Genomic DNA, 20,733 nt, shown 5'->3' with positions numbered 1-20,733 from the left:
CTTTGACGTGCAGTTACTAGCGATGAGAGGAATTAGTCGTGGGACATGAGTGTGCTGAAAATACAAAAACAAACAGTCAAAACATGCAGACACAGTGCAGTCAGACAGACAGAATGAACTCCCGCACGCCACCGTTTCTCACCCGTATGATGATGCGTATGGCTGCTGTGCCGGATGTAGCCATCACTCTGGCACAGTTAGGGATGAGATTGAAGAGCACAGGAACGATGGCCTCTGCTCCATGATCGAACTTATTCCCTAATAGTGTGGAAAGATGCCTGCACAAACATAACGCAATAAATTGGTGCTCTTTACAATGAACACAAAACAATAGCAAGAATCCACAAATTAAGATCCAGTAGAGACTGCAAATAGGAATCGCTTTGCTCTATGGGGCTGTTTACACCTGACCACTTCATGCGTTTTCTGTGATTGGATAGCTATCCGATCGTGAAAAGACCAGGTGTAAATGCCCTCCGAAACGCATTCGAGACGGATTTGAATCCGATCGCTCAAACCACTTCAGGAGGAGGTCTGGGCTACCCTGGTAATCCAGAGTTCTCGCGAGAGCACAAGCTGAATTTGCTCGGCGAGTTTACTCTGGCATCGAGTAATGATGCTCATTAAATATGCCCCTCGATCTGAGCTGCACCAATCACATCGGGTTATCTGATATAGGAGGACCAGAGGCGAGATGACGACAGCGCTGTGACGTCGAAGTCATTATATTGCAAGATGGCTATGGATGAACACCAGTTGTTTGAAACGGCTTTGGCCGCTACAATGAACGAGTTAGACTTGGCTTTTTATCTAAAAGAGGAACAGAAGACGCCGCTCGAATCGTTCCTTTGCAAGAAGGGCGTTTTTGCTGTTTTGCCGACCGGATACGGTAAGAGTCTAATCTACCAGTGAGCTCTGCTGGTAGCTAAGCGTATGAAGCTTATTGTTGTGATTGGTCGTAGTGTTATCCAATTGCGTGCAGTGAGATTTTCAAATGCATGCTTGGTGCCGCCCCTCGAGCTGGCCGATTTTCATTAGTCGACGCCAGACCATTAATCTTTTAGATTTAGGTCTGGACTTCCAGGCTAGGTCTGGGCCGCATTCCAGACGAAACTGGACAAGTGTAAATGTATCTGGTTGTTGAAACCACATATGTAAATTTTACTCCTCCCAAAAATGCTAAAAAAAAAATAAACGTGTGAGAGCGTGTTATAGGCTATATGTAATTTTATAGCTAGATATGACGACGCTACTGCAACACGCATCGCCGCAGATGAGAAGCTGAGCATCTATTCATCAAGCCAACATGTAAACTATCGCAAATCCAAGTGAAAGTAAGTCACTTAACACACAATCATCATCATTAAAAGTAAAGAAACGAAATGATCTTACAGGGCTGTTGCCGCTCTCTCTTATTGTGGTCTTTGATTTTGAAATTTTAACTGATGATCAATAAAATGCAGCTCTTATCGGTTGCTTTCGGTGACGTGCACTCCATTAAATATGCATATAGCGTGGGAATTGAAGATCGGATTTAAATCCGTTTTGCAAAAACACATTTATGTGACCAGGTGTAAATGGAATCGTTTTGATAAATCCGATCTGAGAAAACGCATGAAGTGGACAGGTGTAAACAGCCCCTATGAGCCTGTCGACTCGTCTCTAGCCCTTAATCGAGCGGTTGACGGATCTCAATAATATGCACACACAGCTTTCTAATGCCAGAGATCTGAGATAACATTGTTCAAGATGTCAGTTAGACACTCACGCCACTGTGATGCAAGCCTCCCGCACCACCTGAGAACGCAGGTCTTTTGCCGACAGCTTAAATGCGCCATCCAATAGGCGCAGGTGCTGGTAAAAACAATCATAGTCTGCTGCCCCGGCAACCAGCAGAGATCGGATTTTCTTCAGCTGTGGAGGGAGAGGGAGGGGAAAACAAGACCACATCAAAGTCACAAATGAATGGGATGCATAGGCAAAGCTATAAAAAGCCAGAAAAATGTTGAATAGAGTTTTTTTTTTTTAAGTGTAAACAATCCCTATGTATGGTCACAAAGAAAACTCTAGGTCTAGTGCATCCCAATGCCATCCCCTCTTGAATTTTCAATGGAACCACAATTATTCAGCAAACAAGTTCAGTCACTTCTTGTAAACAAAATACGGAAACAATGGTGATGTTTAAAGTCGGCATTAAATGAAAATTCACCCTATGCATTTTGTGAATGCATTTTATAGATGTTATTGTGAATGATTCATCCATGCGTTTCAATTTTTTATTTTGGCCTCGTAATGTTCAATCAAAATGTCAACTTAATCTTCCGGTAAGACGACACACTTCTCTGGTGATGCAGGACTTCTCCAACCATTTAGTCTGCTTAAAACTCAGCCCTCCACTGTTGACTGCAAGTATATTGAGTTTGTATGATATATCTGTACATTTAAAAAAAAAACAAGGCAATACCATTTATATGGATATAAAGTAGATTGATGTTATGAGCGCATCTGAAAAATAGCAGAGGAAAGCAGTGAGCTGCTGCGGGGAAGAGCATAATCCAATTTGTCCTAAACTTGAGACATGCTTTATATTAAGGGCTTCAAAATAACTCGTAAGAAAGTAATCAACGCAGCTTACCCCGTCAGATGCTCTGACATATACTAGTTCGGTTTAATGCGTTTGAGATGTAATGTTTTTTCTCAGTGCATAACATATATTTATTACATGCAAATATTTCCATTTCCCTGGACGAGCCTTATGCAAGCGAGTAACTTCACAGACTTCAGTGAACGAGTGCGCGCCAAACAGACGCAATGGAGTAGGAGTGATTAAAATACATTTTGATAAAACATTTGTTGTTGGACCTTAAATGTGCCATTTGTAGAATTCGAAACCTACAAGCAACTGTAGGTGTAGGTGTATTTTTATGAGAGTAGTAACTGTAAAGAGATCTAACTGCAAGCTTGCATTCTTCTTTGAGTGCAATGCCCACATCTCAAAATTCAGTTAAGAAATAATGGGTATAACAAGCCACAACCCTACATTTTTTCATTCAGAGTCACTTGTTTTCCCTTATTGAAAAGTTTTAAACAAAGAAATTAATAATGAATTGACTGCAGTCGAATCAGTAACCTAATGAAAGCTGTTTTATTATACACAGAGTGGGTCCCCTCATGGGGGCAGCCATGTTGAGATCACATGACCAGTCGAATTGACTTCCTTTATCTCAGTAACCGCCATTTAACCGGACATGTTAGGTCACTTGATCAATTAATTATGGCTGACTGTAAATAGTGCATTTTTAAACAGTGGCATTAGTAACTGAAACCGTGGTTTTGCACAATGCTGCATCCACACCACTAGGTGTCAGTGTATGTCAAAGGCAACTGTTATATCAACTAGTGTAACTTAGACAAAAATGCTTGCACAAGTGTTTAAATCGTGTATGTTGAACTCACCGCGCTTGTTCTATGGTCCCAGTCGTGTTTATCGTCAGATAGAATCTCACGGATCTTGTTTAGATTATCCTCCAAGTCCCGTGAGGAGTAGATCTATGTCAGGAGAGAGACACGAGAGTTTTAGATCAAACACTTCCAAGCCTTTGATCAAACATCAACGTGAACGTTATGAAACCCTCAGGTAGATTTGTAATTAGGTTCTGAGGAATCTCTCATTTATAGGCAAGTGTGTGTCTCACCTGAACCGTGGGGACGTCTGTGAATGCTTTGATAAAATCCTCCTCATCCACAGCTCCTGCCGCTTCCTTAGAGGCTCCTGCAACACACACGATTGACATCCATTAAAACACAAGACAACTATGAAGTTTATGAGGGGCAGATGCATCGGTCTAACACTGTGTGTGACATTTTTAATCTCAATCACGCTGACAGACAACTGACAGTTCCAGCCGCTACCATAGAAACTGAGGTGTTACTATGGCGATCGTTGTATTGCCATGCAAAAGGGAGGGTGTTCTTTGCGTACTAAGCATGTGATTATGTTTTAGGTTTATGTGTGATATAAATAGGTGGGGGAGGAAGTTGTAAACCACGTTATATTTTAAAATGATTTTCTTACAACTGTACACCATATTCAGTGAAATAGCCCTTTGCAACCTATTACAGGAGGGAGGAAACCCATCCGACACATTAACAGCTCTCAATCCTAATGGACTTCCTGTCTGTCTTCCTGTCTGGCTGTAATTGAACGATCAATCATGAGGGGGTGTGGCCACATCAGCACCAGTGAGCTGTCAGTCAGCCTTCAGGAAAACCCATTTTGGGTGGACCTTTGGTATTGAGCCTCAGCAGAAACATCAATTCATTGTGAACTGCTGCTGATACGAACCAAGTATTTGTAAAGAGGTATTTGTGCAAACTTCTCGTTCTGTAAAAGCATCAGTTCATGCAGCTACAAAAAAACAAAAATTAGATATGTGTGCAAGTGTGTACTTGCATTACAGCTGCACGGTTCTGGATAAATTGCGAATCATGATTTTTTGTTTCAAACTGAGATCATGATTCTCAACAGACAACTAAACAAAATAACATGATTCACTAGAGGTTCTGACAAAATGTTAATTGCTGCACTGTTTAATTATTCTGAATGAATAATAAAAAAATAAAAAAAAGGTTGAATGAATGATTCAATGACTCACTCATAAATACTTCACTTGTTTGTTTACTGGATGAATCAGCGTTTTTAAACGAATCTCTTAAATTAATGATTCAAAGACAATAACAGTCACTTAGTGACACAAACATTAAGTTACTTTCAAAAGGCCTTTTACTCTAATTTGATTGCTTCCGTAGACATCAGTGTTCATCTGAACTATAAACTTTTATCTCAGTACTTCTGTGATCATATGAATTAAGGTAACACAGAAATAATGACACTGTGTGGTTTGTGACGCTATTTCACACCTATACATGATAACTGCTCTCTCTGGGTCAGCGGCAGCGCAAACGCATATTTGAATGTTCGGGTGTGATTTTGTCAAAGGTTTAATAGACACAGGCGAATCGTCATTTAGGAATGAGATCCTAATGAATCGAGATCACAATCTTTTAACGATTAATCGTGCAGCTCTAACTTGCATTGAAATAATAAACTAAATACTCATTCATTATTTATTCTTAAGAGCCTCTTTTGTAACGTTTCCTTCAATGATATTCAAACTTGTAGAACTGGGTGTTAAGATAGTGTATATCATACCATGCCATGATAGAGATTCTATTCGTGACTTTACAACCAATAGAGATGTTTGTATAGTGTAGCAGGAATTTTGTTTATAAACAATGCAAAACCATAAAAAGTAGAGTAATAAAAAAAATATAAAGCAAAATGTGTCCCAAACAAGTCAAGTCCCAAAAACTGACAACTAAGATATTAATAATGCAAAGCTAAATAAATGTAAGGCTGCTGAGCAATATCACAAGCGTCTGCATATCCACTATTTTACAACAGCTTTGAATGTGGTTCATCAAACCAGAATTTAGGAGAGTAATGATCTCTTTTATAATATTAGTTGAGTCCTTTGTTCTAATCGTTATGTAATGTGAAGCTGCTTTTGCACTGATGCCAGAAATATTTTAGTTTGTGTCCATCAAGTTCTAAATAAAAATAGATATAGCTTTCAAAGCAAAGTACCTTTCATTTGTGAATTCATTAATTCACTGGATGGTCTAAAAATAAATAGGATTTACAACATGGTTATTTAATAAATAAATATATAAGCCATTTTTCATTTAATTTCCAACCAATACATATATATTCATATCATAATAATGCTTTAGACTTAACACCCAGCCCATAAGCTTATCATACCTTTCTGAAAGCACAGACTAATTGAGTCAGTCAGTGATTAGTTAGTTTACTACTTTATTAATCCCACAAGGGGCAATTATAGTAGGGCGCAAAACAACACACAACAGACTCATTTCAGACATGAAAACACATATTAAAAGAGTGACATTTTAAGTATCACAACATGCATCAAAATGTTCAATCCACTCATAATGACCCACAAGTGGATTATTTTTGAATTTTGACTTTAAAGATCACAATCTCACACGTGTCTCACCTGTCTTGGCAGCACCAGTAGCACTGGGTCGTCTGGCACTGCCGGCAGCTTCTCCAGGTTTCTTGGGTACTTTGGGTACCTTAAACGCAGCCTGAGCCGACGACGGCCTGCTTCCGTCCACAGAGTCATCGTCGTCAAAACTACGATCTGAGAGAAGCAACGAGAAGATTGGTTATCAAAGTCAAGACGTGCCGGCAGCATTTCAATAGACGAGCTAATTGTAAATTTTGTTTCAGGATAGACTTACTGCACAATGATAAGCAAAAACCACTTATTTCTGTGCCAACTTGCATAGTCACATATTCTAGTCCCAATGCAGTTGGTTCAATAAAAAGGAAATCTATCAATGAACAAATCCACTTCCTCTGAAACCCAATAGGTTTTAGGATTATATCACCAAGTATGCCGAGTACAAGGTCTGATTTCCTCCCCACCACAATATCAGCTTCAGTAATCAATGACCAGCCCAGAACCAGGAACTATTAGGGGCCTATCAATTACTGAACAGCAAAAACAGGAAGTATAGGTACAGTTAATGACTCGCACACACGCACAAACAAAGAGAAATGCCTTCAAAACTCGAAAGCCCAAAGCCACCCACACACAAGAACAGATTGGGCGCTTCCAGTAAGAACACAAACAGCCTTTCGTTTCATCTACCAGCTGTTAAAACGCCCCAAATCTCCACGGCACCTGGGCGACGTCCAATGCCTGCACTGATTCAGACGTCAACGTTCATTTGAGCCACCGGCATCATATCAAACAGGTACATTTCGAGAAGACACTCACAGTCACAGATGCGTTTGCAGATGAGGCGCCTCATGCCTGAAGGCGGGCGTGGCTCTCTCTCGTATCCGAGGCAACGCCCAAGCTGCCGCTCACATGACAGTGACTCTCACGGTGACAAAATATCCCCAGACGGTTCGGTAAGGCACACACCACAGTTCACAGAAACCACCACCCAAAAGCTGGTCGGCATCTTCTCTCTCTCTCAATTACTCTCTCTCTCCATCCCCCCTCGTCTCCTGCTCCATCACTCCCTCGCACTTTGCTGCACACCGTCCCCCCCCGCCCGCCTCCTTCCCAGCTCCCGAAGAGCCAATCAGGAGAGTGATGACATCATCTATAAGCAGCCAGTGAGCTTTGAGATTTGAGGATGCTTCTTGCATGTCAATGGGGCTCATTTCGTCTGGAGCTCAAGCTAAGCTAATTAGCATCACGTCGGTGCGTGATCACCTTAGTTTAAACACATTCACGGTCAAACATGCACAGCTGAATAAAATGCATAAATACAGATGAGAACGAAGGTCACACCCCTACAGCTGAGACATGGTCTTTGATTGCATATGAAAGTGTGTGTGTGTGTGTGTGTGTGTGTGTGTGGGCAATTGGCATTGTGACCCTGATTGCACTGACACATTATGGATGCTGACCCCACTAGCGGAGCTGAAAGGGCTCTGTGTGTCTGACTATGTGTGTAGCATTATTAGCATAGTAACATAACCCACCCTTTGTTGAGACAGGAGGGCGTGAACAACAATTCAACAAGGACGGGCCAATGACGACCGTAGAGAGAGAGATCAATCGAGAATGAGGCCGTCCGAAAGGAACAAAACAGCAACAGGAAGCAAGAGAGAAAGAGGGGACAAGCTGAAGGGAAAAGGGGAAAAAGGGGGAAAAGGGAGAAAAGGCAAGGACGAAGCGTGAGAGAGAGAGAGAGAGAGAGAGAGAGAGAGAGAGAGAGAGAGAGATGGCCGCTTGCAAAAGGCTGTTGCCATGACAACAAGATCAGCCCACATCAGTGGATTTGAAAGATTGGAGAGAGAAAAAAGGGCTGATTCACACTGGTTTAAATTTTGGTCAGCCAAAAATGGCTTGCTCAAGTCAGAAAACAATTTTTTTTTTTTTTTAACAACAACATAATAATAAAAGGCTGAATCACATTGGCTTGAATTTTGGTCAGCCAAAAATGGCTTGCTCAAATCAGAAAACTATTTTTTATTAAGCAGCAGCAGCAGAAGAGGTTATGAGAAGAAAAATTAGTTGTACTTTATTTTATCTGACGTGGTTACATTGTACTTAAGTACTGAGTAATATTAATTAACTACATGTAATTACTACAGAGTTACGGTGAGGTTTTGGTTTAGGGCTAGTTACTTGTAATTATGTATAATTTATTGTTATCACTATAGTAAGTACATGTATTAACGTGTAACTACGTCACCTTAAAATAAAGTCATACAGAAATATTTTTCAAAGCAATATTTGCGTCAAAGCAAGATATAGCTTCTATACTTACGAGTTAAGTTGCATTTTTTATGAATATTTTTGGGGAAAAGGCCACATTTCAAAGTCACAATGAAATGCAGTGTACTGTCATAAGACAACGCACAATTATTTCTATTCGATCAATGAATAAGCTAAAAAAAAAAAGATTAATGCATAATTTCTTGAAAGTTGTAATATTGTATTGTGACACAGTTATTGATATAAAAAAGTATCGCCATCATATTGACAGTTATGAAGAATAGCAGTATGTAATAGGGGTGTAACAATATATTGTGTCACAATATATCGCAATACAAAAATGCAACAATATGTATCGTGGATCACCCAAAATAAAAATTACCCTGTGAGAAAAAAGTCAGTACTACATTAAACTACAATATATTATGTTGAATATAATGTATAATAATTGGGGAATATTAGTGGGTCCTGATAATGCTTATGTTATAAGTCTTATGTTACCAGTAAAAAGTGGCCTACATTATTTTAAATATATCTAGTCAGTGACAGAGTGCAAGCATATTCGTCTAAAATAATTCTGTATTTTCAGCTTCAGAATCATGAATATATGTATTCTGGTGTCACCATTGTCCAAGCCTATTCATTTACACCCACAATGTAATATCAAATTTAGCATGTAATCAACAGTACATTTTTTCTTAACCTTTTATTATATGTCTTGGAGTATCGCAATAATATCATATCGTGAGTTCAGTATCGTGATATGTATCGAATCGTGAAATTAGGGTATCGTTACACCCCTAGTATGTAACACAGCAGAGGTACACACTGACTACACACTAGTACATGACTAGTACATTTCTCAGTCAAAACTGACCTGGAAACACATACTGTCAGTCTAACACCATACTGCTTATGGCTGGGTGACTGAGTGAGAGCTGATGTCTGAGTCCTCACTGGTCAGTCCGTAACTTAACTGGCCATCTAATCTGGTTATCAGGATTATGACGAGAAGGAGTTTGGTGTAGTAGGGCCCACCGAAACGAACAGCGAACATAAGTACTCTAAAGCTTCATTTATAGTCAAGAGACACACAGCATCTCATAGTGTACTTCAATTTCCAGGCCAAGAGCTGAGGAGTCTAATAATGGGTAGCGGAGGCAACAAAATGCCCTAGAAACCAGGTCACACTTAAACTCCCAAGGGACAAAACCCACTGATGCAGAAACCAATATAACTAGTATGTCAGAGAGATTTAATGCAATATATTCTGATCAAACTCCATTGCTTTAATGGTTGGCGACTTTAAAGGGATACTTCACCGCTGGAAAGATGAATGTGTATTTAAATTGGGTAATTTATGTAGTAGAAATGTGAAATTGTTTTAGAAGTTGGTGCCTTCTAGACTGAGAAAAGCCAGAAAATGTATTTTTGGCTCATGTGGATGAAAGACAACAACTCCCAGAATGCACTTGCTTCGCTGCCCTACGAGGACCCCCAAGCCACGCCTACCGGTTACAGAGGGCAGTATCAGAAGAAATGATACAACTAGGCTACTAGTCGACTCGAAACTGAAAAGACGGTGTTTTATCGTGAGATCCCCCTATGGACGGGTTGAACACATGCGGGACGAGCTCCTCCTACTGGCTGCAGTCTCTCGCCTCTGGACAAAAAAGCCTCTGATGACGCAAAATGACGATTTTTGCGTCATCAGAGGTTTTTTTCCAGACACACAATACAGAAATCTCTCATCTCAGGGGGACACGAGGGAGGGAAGCACGTCATTCGAAAAAATACTTCTGGGTTTCTACAGATACAAAGCTTAATGCTAATCGGTGAAGTATCCCTTTAAAGACAAGTAGCTGAAAGAATAGCCATAGGAGAGAGTATTTTCTGGACAACAACTCATTAAAAAAACAAAATAAAATAAAAACACTGACTGACTAGCATCTTATTGCATCCAATCCAAATAAACAGAGCATAATGCATACCTAATGTACACAAACAACACAACAGCGTAGTTATTTCTATACTACTTATTAGATAAACGCACTCACCATCTCCATCGTCACCCACAGACATGGCTATACTGCTTCTGAGAAGAGGCAGCTCTTTCACTCTCTCCTTCTCTCGTCCTTCTCTCTCTCTCTCTCTGTCACGCTGTGTCAGAGTAATGCCGTGACAGGCACAGCTCTCTCTCTACAACCCTCTCCTCACAGCGGCTCCATTGGCAAAGCCATTGGACAGAAAAAAAAACTCTTTGAATGTCGTCCACTTTGTCTTCTGCCAAATTTAAAAACGAGTGGTGAGGAAGTTGGTTGCATGGTGATCGATCCCCTTCCTGTTCTTATACTGAAATCTGGCTAGACCTCAAGGCACATGGCCAGGTAAAACAAACGGTTTAACACTTTTGGAAGTTCACCAATACTTTTGAGGAGACATGTTGAAATGTGCAGGGTCTGTGAGATCAATATGAATCTGATTTTATTCATTTAATTGCCTATAGCAGCAGAGGAATAGTCTGAATCTGTTTTCCAGATTTTAGGCAATGGGTCTGCATTAGTGCTGTATTAACATAAAGAGCAAGTTGGGTCAACTTGAGTTTGTAAGTAAGGTAGTTTAGTTATTGGTAAATTTAGGTACTGGGTAGGATTAAGGGATGTAGAATAAGGCATTAATATGTGCTTTAGAAGTAGTAATAAACAGCCAATTTCCTGGTAATATGCATGCTAATAAACAACTAGTTAATACTAATGAGAATTTGACTCTAAATTGTTACCGCAAGTTGAGATTCAAGAAAAAATTCAAGAGTTATTAATCAGATTATTGGGTACTCCATAGTTAGACCCAAAACTCACTTATGTCTAAGGACATACAAGCTAATTGCTTCAAAACACACAAAGCATGATAATAAATAATTCAGGTAAGTCCAAAGTATCAGAGACAATGTAAGTGGTGACCGGAAAAGAGTTTGAAAAGGCATGAACCAGCAATAAATGGCTGCATATACTCAACGATTATACTGTTAAACTAAGCAAACTAAGTTATCATATAATAGTTCGAAATAAACATTTAGCCAACCTAATCCACTGCATGGTTTGAAGACATTAATGTAGGGGTACATGAGCTGCTCGGGCTTCAAAACTACGCACTTAATAATATATTTAAATTTTTTTGACAATAAACAAGCCAGAATGAGGAAATAAACACGAATGAAATCAACTTGAGTCCCCACCAACCGCACTTAATTATGACCTTGCTTAAAGGGTTACCCTGAACTAACCCTTTAAATCAACCATTGCTAAGTTATTGATTAAATTATCGACAATGAATCGATCGTCGATGAATCGTTAGCATCCCAGTACAGATATATTGTGCATCTCTGGTAAGAACTGTCCCTCAACTACTGAACCTACTTTTAGCATACAACAAACACCATGTGATGCGCCTGGACACATTATCAGTGATTTTTCCTGGGGTCATCGGGTGTTTCAGGTCTTCCAACAATCAGACACACTCACCCAGATGACCCCATTAATACATGTATAAACACATGTTTACCCCCATAAAGTCAACAGCTGCAACCATGAAAAAAGCAACCATGGAATAGCTTGTTAAGTCACTGTAAAACACATTACTAGACCACAACAACATGTGAGCAGCACAGTGTGATCCGTCTGGAGATCCAGCTCTGCCATCACATAACATATGCCAAATACATCATGGAGATTTCCAAGGCCGTGGAAGTCTGACACCATCTCCCCTTTTTAGATGCTAGCACTCGGCATTAAAGCTAACTTACTGGAGACAGAAGGGGCACGCAGAAATCCAGCATTAAGTAGCAGCCAATCGCTTTATGTTGATGCTAACCCTCTAGTAATGCTAATGCTAATGAAAAACATGAGGATTAGCATTTAGATGAAAGTAGCATTCCGGTTAAAGCTGCGGCTCAGATGTCAAAGGCTTATGTTCAGGGCTGTGGTCAAAGGCACTGACAAAGACTAATATTAGCATTGTAACCGAAGCTAATGGAGACGAGTGTTGCAAACAAGATTCAGCGAGTTGAAAGTTAACTTACCTTGACTCAGGCTGAGGGCCATGTTCCCCGAATTCAGCACTTCATCAAAACGGCTCAGAATGGTCTGTAACCTGAAACACACAGAACAGAGATGATTTGAGATTGATATTAAAATTATCACACAAAATGTAAAAATAAACATTAGCATGAATATTATAGTCATATTTCTGCTTGCCTAACCAAGAAAACCATCACAAAGTAAGGCATTATGGGGTGTAGTAGAGTTGGGTGATATCAAATAGTCAATAATTTTGCCGGCAACATTCATTACTGTTCAAAAGTTTGGGGGCGATAAGATTTTCTAATGTTTTATTTTATTTTTTATATCTCTTATGCTCATTTATCCGTTTAAAAATGCAGTAAAACAGTAACAATGCATCCTGAATGCAAAACGCACTGACCCCCCAAATGTATGATTTTAACGCTTTCTTTTGCCATCAAGTTTCCTAAAACCGTGTCATTCGTTTCACGAAGTCCTGCAAGTATGAAAGCGTCAAGACAGGTTTTACAAGTTAATTTCCATGAATCTGTTCCAATGGTCAGTTTCAGTGAATCGATTTAAAATTCAGATTCAAAGATTCGCTCATGTCATCACTTAAATATGTTCACAGAAGTGTTGTTTAATGTATTAAAATATTTTAGTAAAACAATTTTTACATAGGTAAATATTACTACTTTTTTTTGTTTTGTTTTTTTGAAATATTCTCCCTTGGATCCATTTAGCAAAAAGCAGTCTAGAAAGCAAGCCTACTTTAAATATTTAAATACTGTATTTTACTTCTGCATTAAATAATTTTATTATATTTTGCCCCAATGGCTGTTTGGTTGAAATTGTGGATTCACGGAGTAGGAAAAAAAAGATACAAATTGAATATCAATAAAAGGCTGAAAAAAAACAAAAACATTTCTATTTGTTTAGTAATATCGCCCAGCCATAAAGCGACGGTATGGTGCAATGAAAATGCAATAAACATATCTCTTCCTGTTTTACTACATTAAACGCATCTTGCAACAGAATAAAACTGTTGCAACGGCACATAAGGCCTTAATCTGTCCATCACAATAATGCTGCTTCCAACAGAAACAGATACAGACAAGTCCAACATCACTCACAGAAAATATTCAGCCAAGTAGCTTTAAAGTCCATTAATTTACTTGAAAAATGTTTCAGCCATAAAATTTGTATTAAAGGCAATACATGATACAACACTGATAACCACTGTAACAAATGGAAGCATTACACACAAAAAAAAAACATATTCAAAACATACACTTAACAAGTCAATGCTTAATTACTAGTCTAAGTGCCTGCCAAACTCAACAAGACTATTTTCAGCACAAGGAACAATTAACAAGACACCGCAGCACAAATTACTGTCCCTCAATGTATAGCAGAACGAACACTAAAGTACAGCTATAAAATATCAAGAATGATGCTTAAACCTTGCATGAGACTAAACGATATTTGGATAATTTGCTGGCCCTGCAGACCTTCTTCAGTCATGAACCAACAACGTGCGCATTTACTTTCTCACATGCAGTATGCATGCAAATGCACATTCAAGACCACATGTGAGATGTTGCGTGTGTGTGTGTGTGTGTGTGCTTAACGCAGTGCTTGCAGTCCAGACGAAGCAGGCATGTTCTTACACATGCAGAATCACAGATCAGCAATCCCTATTAACGCAACCGGTTTAGGATCTCTGCTCTTTCTAACCAAAATGGTGCCGCTGAAGACGACACAGGGGCTAAAATGCAACGAAACAGAGAGAAAGTGAATGAACAGCCAAGACTGAGAAGAAAGAGAACATGCGACGAGAGGAATAAGATGAAAAGGGTAAAAGAGGACGGCATGCGCGGTCCCACCCACCTGCTCAGACATACTGCCCTTCACATACACAAGAGGATCGCTGAAAACACTCCACTGCCGTGTGTCCGCCACAGAAAACTAACAAACTGTTTACCGGTTTGTGTGTGTGTGTGTGTGTGTGTGTGTGTGAAAGAGAGAGATAGACAGCACAAAGATTCTATTCCCCTTTACATAACCTCCTGTCTGGAACACACACCAGTGGGAGGGGCTAAAGCTGTGGAGCTCAGAGACAGGGCTCCCACCCCTCCCCCTTCCAGGCATGGACACACACACACACACACACTTAAGCACCATTCGCATTCCCCCTCTCCTCACTGCCGCCCCCTGTGTCTTGCCTTGGCTCAGTCGTTTCAGACTGACCTCTCGCTCTCCTTCCTTCCTGTTTTGACTTATAGTTGTGTGTGTGTGTGTGCGCCCCCCCAGCTCACGGCCCTGTCCTTTCAAACCATATTCATGTCATCAACACACATGTCCTCTCTTGTACCCGCTATCTCTTGGTCAGATGAGGGCAGCACAGCCTCTGAATTACAGTTTTTGTGTGTAGCTTAGAGTGAATTTCGGGATGTGTGCCCAACCCTGGAGTGTGAGAGATCAGATCAGATCATATCAATATGATGTGATGCAACAGGATTCCAAAGGCAAAGTGTAAGAGACAAACAACATTGACCCTAAAAATTATACATACAGGAAAAAAAGGGAGAAGAGTGTGAACTCAAATATTCTCTATGAACTGATGTAACACTGTCTGGCCAAATTGTTTATTTATTTATTTAAATAAGCAAATGCTTAAGAGTCTATGATTGGATCATTATTGCAGTGATTATTATGTTATTTACTTGGCAACAGTTCTTCTAACCCTAATTGATGGAGTGTGTAGCTTTTCATTTCTTAAACAAACATGTAGGAAGACACATCATGGCCATATTCCAGGATAACAATGTCAAGATTCATCAGGTTTAAACCGTGAAAGAATGGAAGAGAGGGAGCATGAAGAACCTCTGAGTCCTTAAATTCATTGAAAGTCTCTGGGATGTGCTGGAGGAGACTTTACAGAGTGCTGGAATCTTGACCAAAAATGTATGCACCTCTTGATGGAAATAAATGTGGTTATGTTAACTTATTTCCATCAAGAGCTGCGTCTATTTTTTTGGCAGTGTATATCGATATAATATTTTTCATTGGCCAATAGAGATTATTTTAATTGGTTAATATATACTATTCAAAATTGTAATATTTTTTAATATGGATCCACTAATTTTTGTGTGTGTTTTACGTGATACGTGCAAAATAACAAGATACAAATTCTACACCAACTTATCTACATGAATTAATAAAATAAAAGTTTTTTTATTAACGATACTAATATATCATGCAAACCTAATCCTTAAGGATGCATGATATGCATAGATTTTATTCTAAATGTTTGTGTAAATATAAACTATATTTTTTATCGGCCAGGGTTTTAATATGATGCATTCTTAAACCGTGTCCTAACACGATGCGATAATGGCGCTTTTCCACTGCATGGTACGGCACGGTTCGGCTCGGTACGGTTCGACTCGGCGCGGAACGGTTCGGCTCGCTTTTCCACTGCGTGGTACGACTCGACTCGATACGGCACGGTTCGGTTCGCTTTAGCTCGGTTGCTTTTCCATTGCAGTTAGTACCGCTTCAAACTGGGTGGGACTGATCGTTATAGTTGCCGCCTCTACTGCCATGACATCATCGTAAACGCGCCACATTTCAAACGCACAACACAGGGGATGGTGCTCTTGATTCTCGGCATGTGGATGTTTTTAAATTAAATTAAACGTTCTTATAATGGTTTACTATATGGAAGGAAAATTCTTAACGTGTAATTAAACGTTGCGTTCATATTCTGGGCTCATCTGATTTTTTGCACATAGCATAGCCTACTTTGTTATGATTTTAGTATCATAATGATTAATAAATGCACGCACAATTATCCGTGAACTTGATTTGAACAAATGCCTTTCAACTTGTGTGTGCAAAATTCAGAATTAAATGAATGTGCAGCAATCTTTACAAATAGAGAGTCTAGGCCTAATGTACTGTTTTAAACTAGCCTACTGCCATTAAAAAAGTGCATTTAGTTAATGTTATGTTATTTTTTTCCATCTGCCTATGTTGATTATGAAAAGTGAACAGCACGAGTAGAGAGACATGGAGCGAGTCGGACATAATTTTGACCACTTCATTAAGTTTTGTTTTGTAGAAAGCCTTTCTTTAAAGTGAATTTCGTTTTGTATAAATTGTATCTTAATTTTAATATTTTTTTCATCAAACAATTACCTGGACTGAATAAATAAGAGCAATTTAATCATTGAGGCGCCCGAGCGATCACTTGCATTGTACGTTAACTGGAGCGCATCTCATCCTCAAATACACAAAGCTTGAAATGTCTTTAAACGAAATAATTCAAAACAAAAAGAAATAGGCTACTCTCTTATGTAATCCATTATGTGCATTTCTCTCTATAGGCGCGTTTACTACGAATATGGCGATCGTCAACTTCATCTTTGCCATGCACAGACACTGACAGAAAACACTATTTTATAAATAAAAATCAGTGCACGCGTTTTAATAAAATTAAAACTTTAATTGTGATCATTAAAATAATTGAATATTAAATATTTTGTGGCCAAGTTTTGCTCATTTATTAATAGTATATATATAGGCTATATATATAGGCGTAATTTTATTAAATTGAACAAGCGCAAAATTCAGCATTCAATCAAATATTCAAAAAGACTTAATAATAATGTTATTTCAACATAATATCTCGTTATTTCGACATAATGTGCGTGCAACAAGCAAGATGTGCATTTGTAAATCCGGGGATGCGTGCATTGATTTTTATTTATAAAAGTGTTTTCTGTCAGTGTCTGGCAAAGATGAAGTTGACGATCGCCATATTCGTAGTAAACGCGCCTATAGAGAGAAATAACATTATTATTAAGTCTTTTTGAATATTTGATTGCTGAATTTTGCGCTTGTTCAATTTAATAAAATTAAAACTTTAATTGTGATCATTAAAATAATTGAATATTAAATATTTTGTGGCCAAGTTTTGCTCATTTATTAATTATATATATAATATATATAATATATATATATATATATATATATATATATACACACACACACACACACACACACATATGTGTGTGTGCCCTCAGCACATGCGTTAAAAATTATCCGGCGCCGCCCCTGACTGCAAGAAACAGTTTGCAAGAAACGTTTTAACTGCAAGAAAATACAGCGTTGGCTGTTGTCTACTGGCTATTTAAATCTAGCGGGTTTGTCTCGTGCATGGTCTCGTGTCGCAAATACAATGACACTGGTAGTGACGATTCTGTCTGACCAATCAGTGATCTTCAGTGTTTTCACGTCACATTTTAGTATCGGTACGGTACGCTTGGAACCTCAACAGAGGTGGTACCATTTAAAGCGAGCCGAAGCGAGCCGTACCGTACCGTACCGTACCATGCAGTGGAAATGCGCCATAAGTGAGCCGTACCGAACCGAGCCGTACCGTACCATGCAGTGGAAAAGCGCCAAAGCGTGCCGTACCGAACCGAGCCGTACCGTACCATGCAGTGGAAAAGCGCCAAAGCGTGCCGTACCGAACCGAGCCGTACCGTACCATGCAGTGGAAAAGCGCCATAAGATTTCAGCAACAAGCAATTAGTCTGCCCACACCAGACGTGATGAGACAAAATCTATCAAAAAAATAAATAAAATCACAGCCAACCAAAAGAACATGTGGACAAGTGCACTGCACCAAAGTCCTTTAAAGGCAAGTCACTCCACTCGGTGGCCATATTTGAAACGCCTCTCGGGCAGCCATCTCAGTCATGCAAGTACAGCTCCTATGTCTTTGAATGCAGAAACATCAAATTCTCCAAAGATGAACACCAAGCTTAAGATTAAATTTCATATTTAAAATCACCAATGGAATCTGACAACAACCATATCATAAGATTCGTTTCTAAACACTCAAATCATGACAAAAATCTGAAGTCTCAGAACATTGACGGTTTTCTAAAGCTTCTAACAGCAGCTGCAGTGATGCAGTGACTTTACCAATTGGCGATTGGCTCTTTTATTTAGAAGGCGTGACTTATTCCACCATGCTGTGCATTGCACTATCTTCCATTCCTAGTAATGAGTGCTTTGTATATCTAAAGTCTGTGAAAAGATACCTTTTATCGTGCGTGGTGGCGTTGAGTCGGGTTAGGATACGGTGTTAGAAAAAGCAATGAAATGCATAAAATACAAACCAATGCAGACACAAGCACCTTTGTGCTCTTGACCAGCCTTATTGTCTGAGATGGCGATGTGTCAGAGTCATAACCATGTCACACACCAGACAATCCATCTGACACATACCGTTGCTACTGAAACCAGGCTGAAGGTTCATCCACTCCATATAGTTCAGTTTGTATTGAAACATCTGGACAACACTAAACATGAATCACTCTGAACTGACTCCTGGAAGAATTAATGTAGTGCAACAGAGCCAAAATCTAGCACCATGAAACCACAAGAAAAAAAGAGACACAACAACATAAGATTCCTCCAGAAATGAATCCATTATGTACAGAAACAAATTTGATTCAGAACCATTCCCTGGCATTAGTAAAGTGATCATGAAATGTTCAAGATGCAGCCAATGGAGTCGGTCCAAGCGCCTGAAGACTCTTACATCAGACGGAGAGGAATGCAGGAGTATTAGACAGTCTTCAAAAACTCAATTTATCACAGATCAGCATCGCACACTGATGTCAGCCTGCAAGATTCTATCAGATTACAAGGAATCCTTTCTTAAACACAATGTAAATAGATTTTCACCACTCCATAATAGGAAACCCATGAGGTAACTTCTTAGTAAGTTTATGCATCACTAACATAACAAACATGTTCCTTTGAGTCTCCAGACTTTAATCCAGTGCATGTATAGAAATACTCAATAGAACTGCAATGATAGACTAATAAATAGAGTTCTATGATAATCTAATGCTGTTTCAGAGCTCTTTGGTTTTTATTAAATCAATAGGCTGATCTCAAGAGAAAATGGTCAAGTAAATAACGCCAAGGGATAATGTGTGGATAGAAAATGAATATGTTCGACACAAAAATGTCCCCACTGATCTATTGTAGTCTACCAAAGATTGTGTAAAAAATATAAACATGCAAAATGCAAGTCAGTAATGCATGTAGTTTGAACCTACATGTCAACAAACTCTCATTATTTTGCAACTACAAGTCAACTTACTCATTTAGCGTATTAGTAGACTGTTAGGGTTAGTAGAATAAGTTTTGTAAAGTTACTTATAGTTAGCAGAATGTCTAAAGTGGACTATCGAAATAAAGTGTAACCATGAATTTGAGTGAAATATGTGCATTCAAATATGTTAAAATGCACTTATAGGCTATACTCTACATGCATATGCTATATAGTCATAATTAATGGTCATACCTGAAAACGCATGTATTCAATAAGTGAATACCCACAAATGAGTAGCTTTTCTCACAATTACCACATGCAAAAGGCTCCTTTAAATATGGGTGTGTCCATCCATTGGTGCATGTGCTCATATATGTACAATTCTTCATAATAAATCACCCACAATACGCCCACAAACAATCACCTAGATTGAAGTCATTAAAACTGACTCATGTCAGTAATTATAATAATCCAGAAACGGTCAACACAACTGTGGTGTGGGCACAACATGTGATTGGGTTTGGGACAGAATGATGCTCGTTGGCTTAGCGCAGTGTCATTAAGTTATATAAATATTTCTAGAAAGCTTATGGGTTCAACAGTAAATCATACTAACCGTGCAGAAGGTAGATCTCTTTTGGTGAGGTCCACTCTCACTCTCTCTCCCACATGCCGATACACCTCCACTAGTGTTGATATAGCTGCCTCCCGTACCTGTGGAACACAGACACACAGTCAGCCTAGAAACACAACTACAGCTTGATCCTTCAACTATCCCACTTTCAATCAGCGACTGAAATTAACTCATTAATTAATTTCCGATGAGAGTTTGTGAAAAATTGCTAAAATTGCTATCTGTATAAACGCTGATTCATAAATACACTACTGTTCGAAAGTTTGGGGTCGGTGTGATTTTTTAAATGTGTTTTAAAAGAAGTGTCTTAGCTCACAAAGACTGTATTTATTTGATCAAATATACAGTAATGTTGTAAAATATTATTACAATTTGAAATTTTAATATATTTTAAAGTGCAATTCCTGTGATGCAAAGCTGAATTTTCAGCATCATTACTCCAGTCTTCAGTGTCATATGACTCTTCAGAAATCATTCTAATATCATGATTTGCTGCTGAAGAAAAATTCATTATTATTATTACTATTATCGATGTTGAAAAGAGCTTTTTTCTGAACACTGTAATAATAATAA

General features: G+C 38.9%; 1 protein-coding gene across 50 annotated transcripts in view; it reads right to left on the bottom strand.

Moving 5' to 3' along the window:
• Window positions 1-20,733, bottom strand: part of clasp2 (cytoplasmic linker associated protein 2) — a 57,337-nt gene that overhangs the window by 28,893 nt on the left and 7,711 nt on the right. For 37 of the 50 annotated variants that reach the window (XM_084132116.1, XM_084132164.1, XM_084132127.1 and 34 more), the window contains exons 6-13: window positions 20,143-20,240; window positions 12,406-12,476; window positions 6,081-6,227; window positions 3,696-3,772; window positions 3,457-3,549; window positions 1,769-1,914; window positions 143-278; window positions 1-54 (exon numbers count right to left, since the gene is read on the bottom strand). The exon at window positions 1-54 is cut by the window's left edge and continues 17 nt beyond it. In XM_084132116.1, the coding sequence (XP_083988242.1) occupies window positions 1-54; window positions 143-278; window positions 1,769-1,914; window positions 3,457-3,549; window positions 3,696-3,772; window positions 6,081-6,227; window positions 12,406-12,476; window positions 20,143-20,240 (822 nt within the window). Of the gene's footprint in view, window positions 55-142; window positions 279-1,768; window positions 1,915-3,456; window positions 3,550-3,695; window positions 3,773-6,080; window positions 6,228-6,869; window positions 7,032-12,405; window positions 12,477-14,275; window positions 14,553-20,142; window positions 20,241-20,733 lie in introns of those variants that run through there. The other 13 variants (XM_084132147.1, XM_084132153.1, XM_084132158.1 and 10 more) reach the window with 3 other exon arrangements.

Source organism: Abramis brama (assembly GCF_963993115.1).
Source record: "Abramis brama genome assembly, chromosome: 12".
Classification (NCBI taxonomy): Eukaryota; Metazoa; Chordata; class Actinopteri; order Cypriniformes; family Leuciscidae; genus Abramis; species Abramis brama.
The sequence above is the reverse complement of the archived record's forward strand: the minus strand, read 5'-3'. Positions and strand labels throughout refer to the sequence as shown.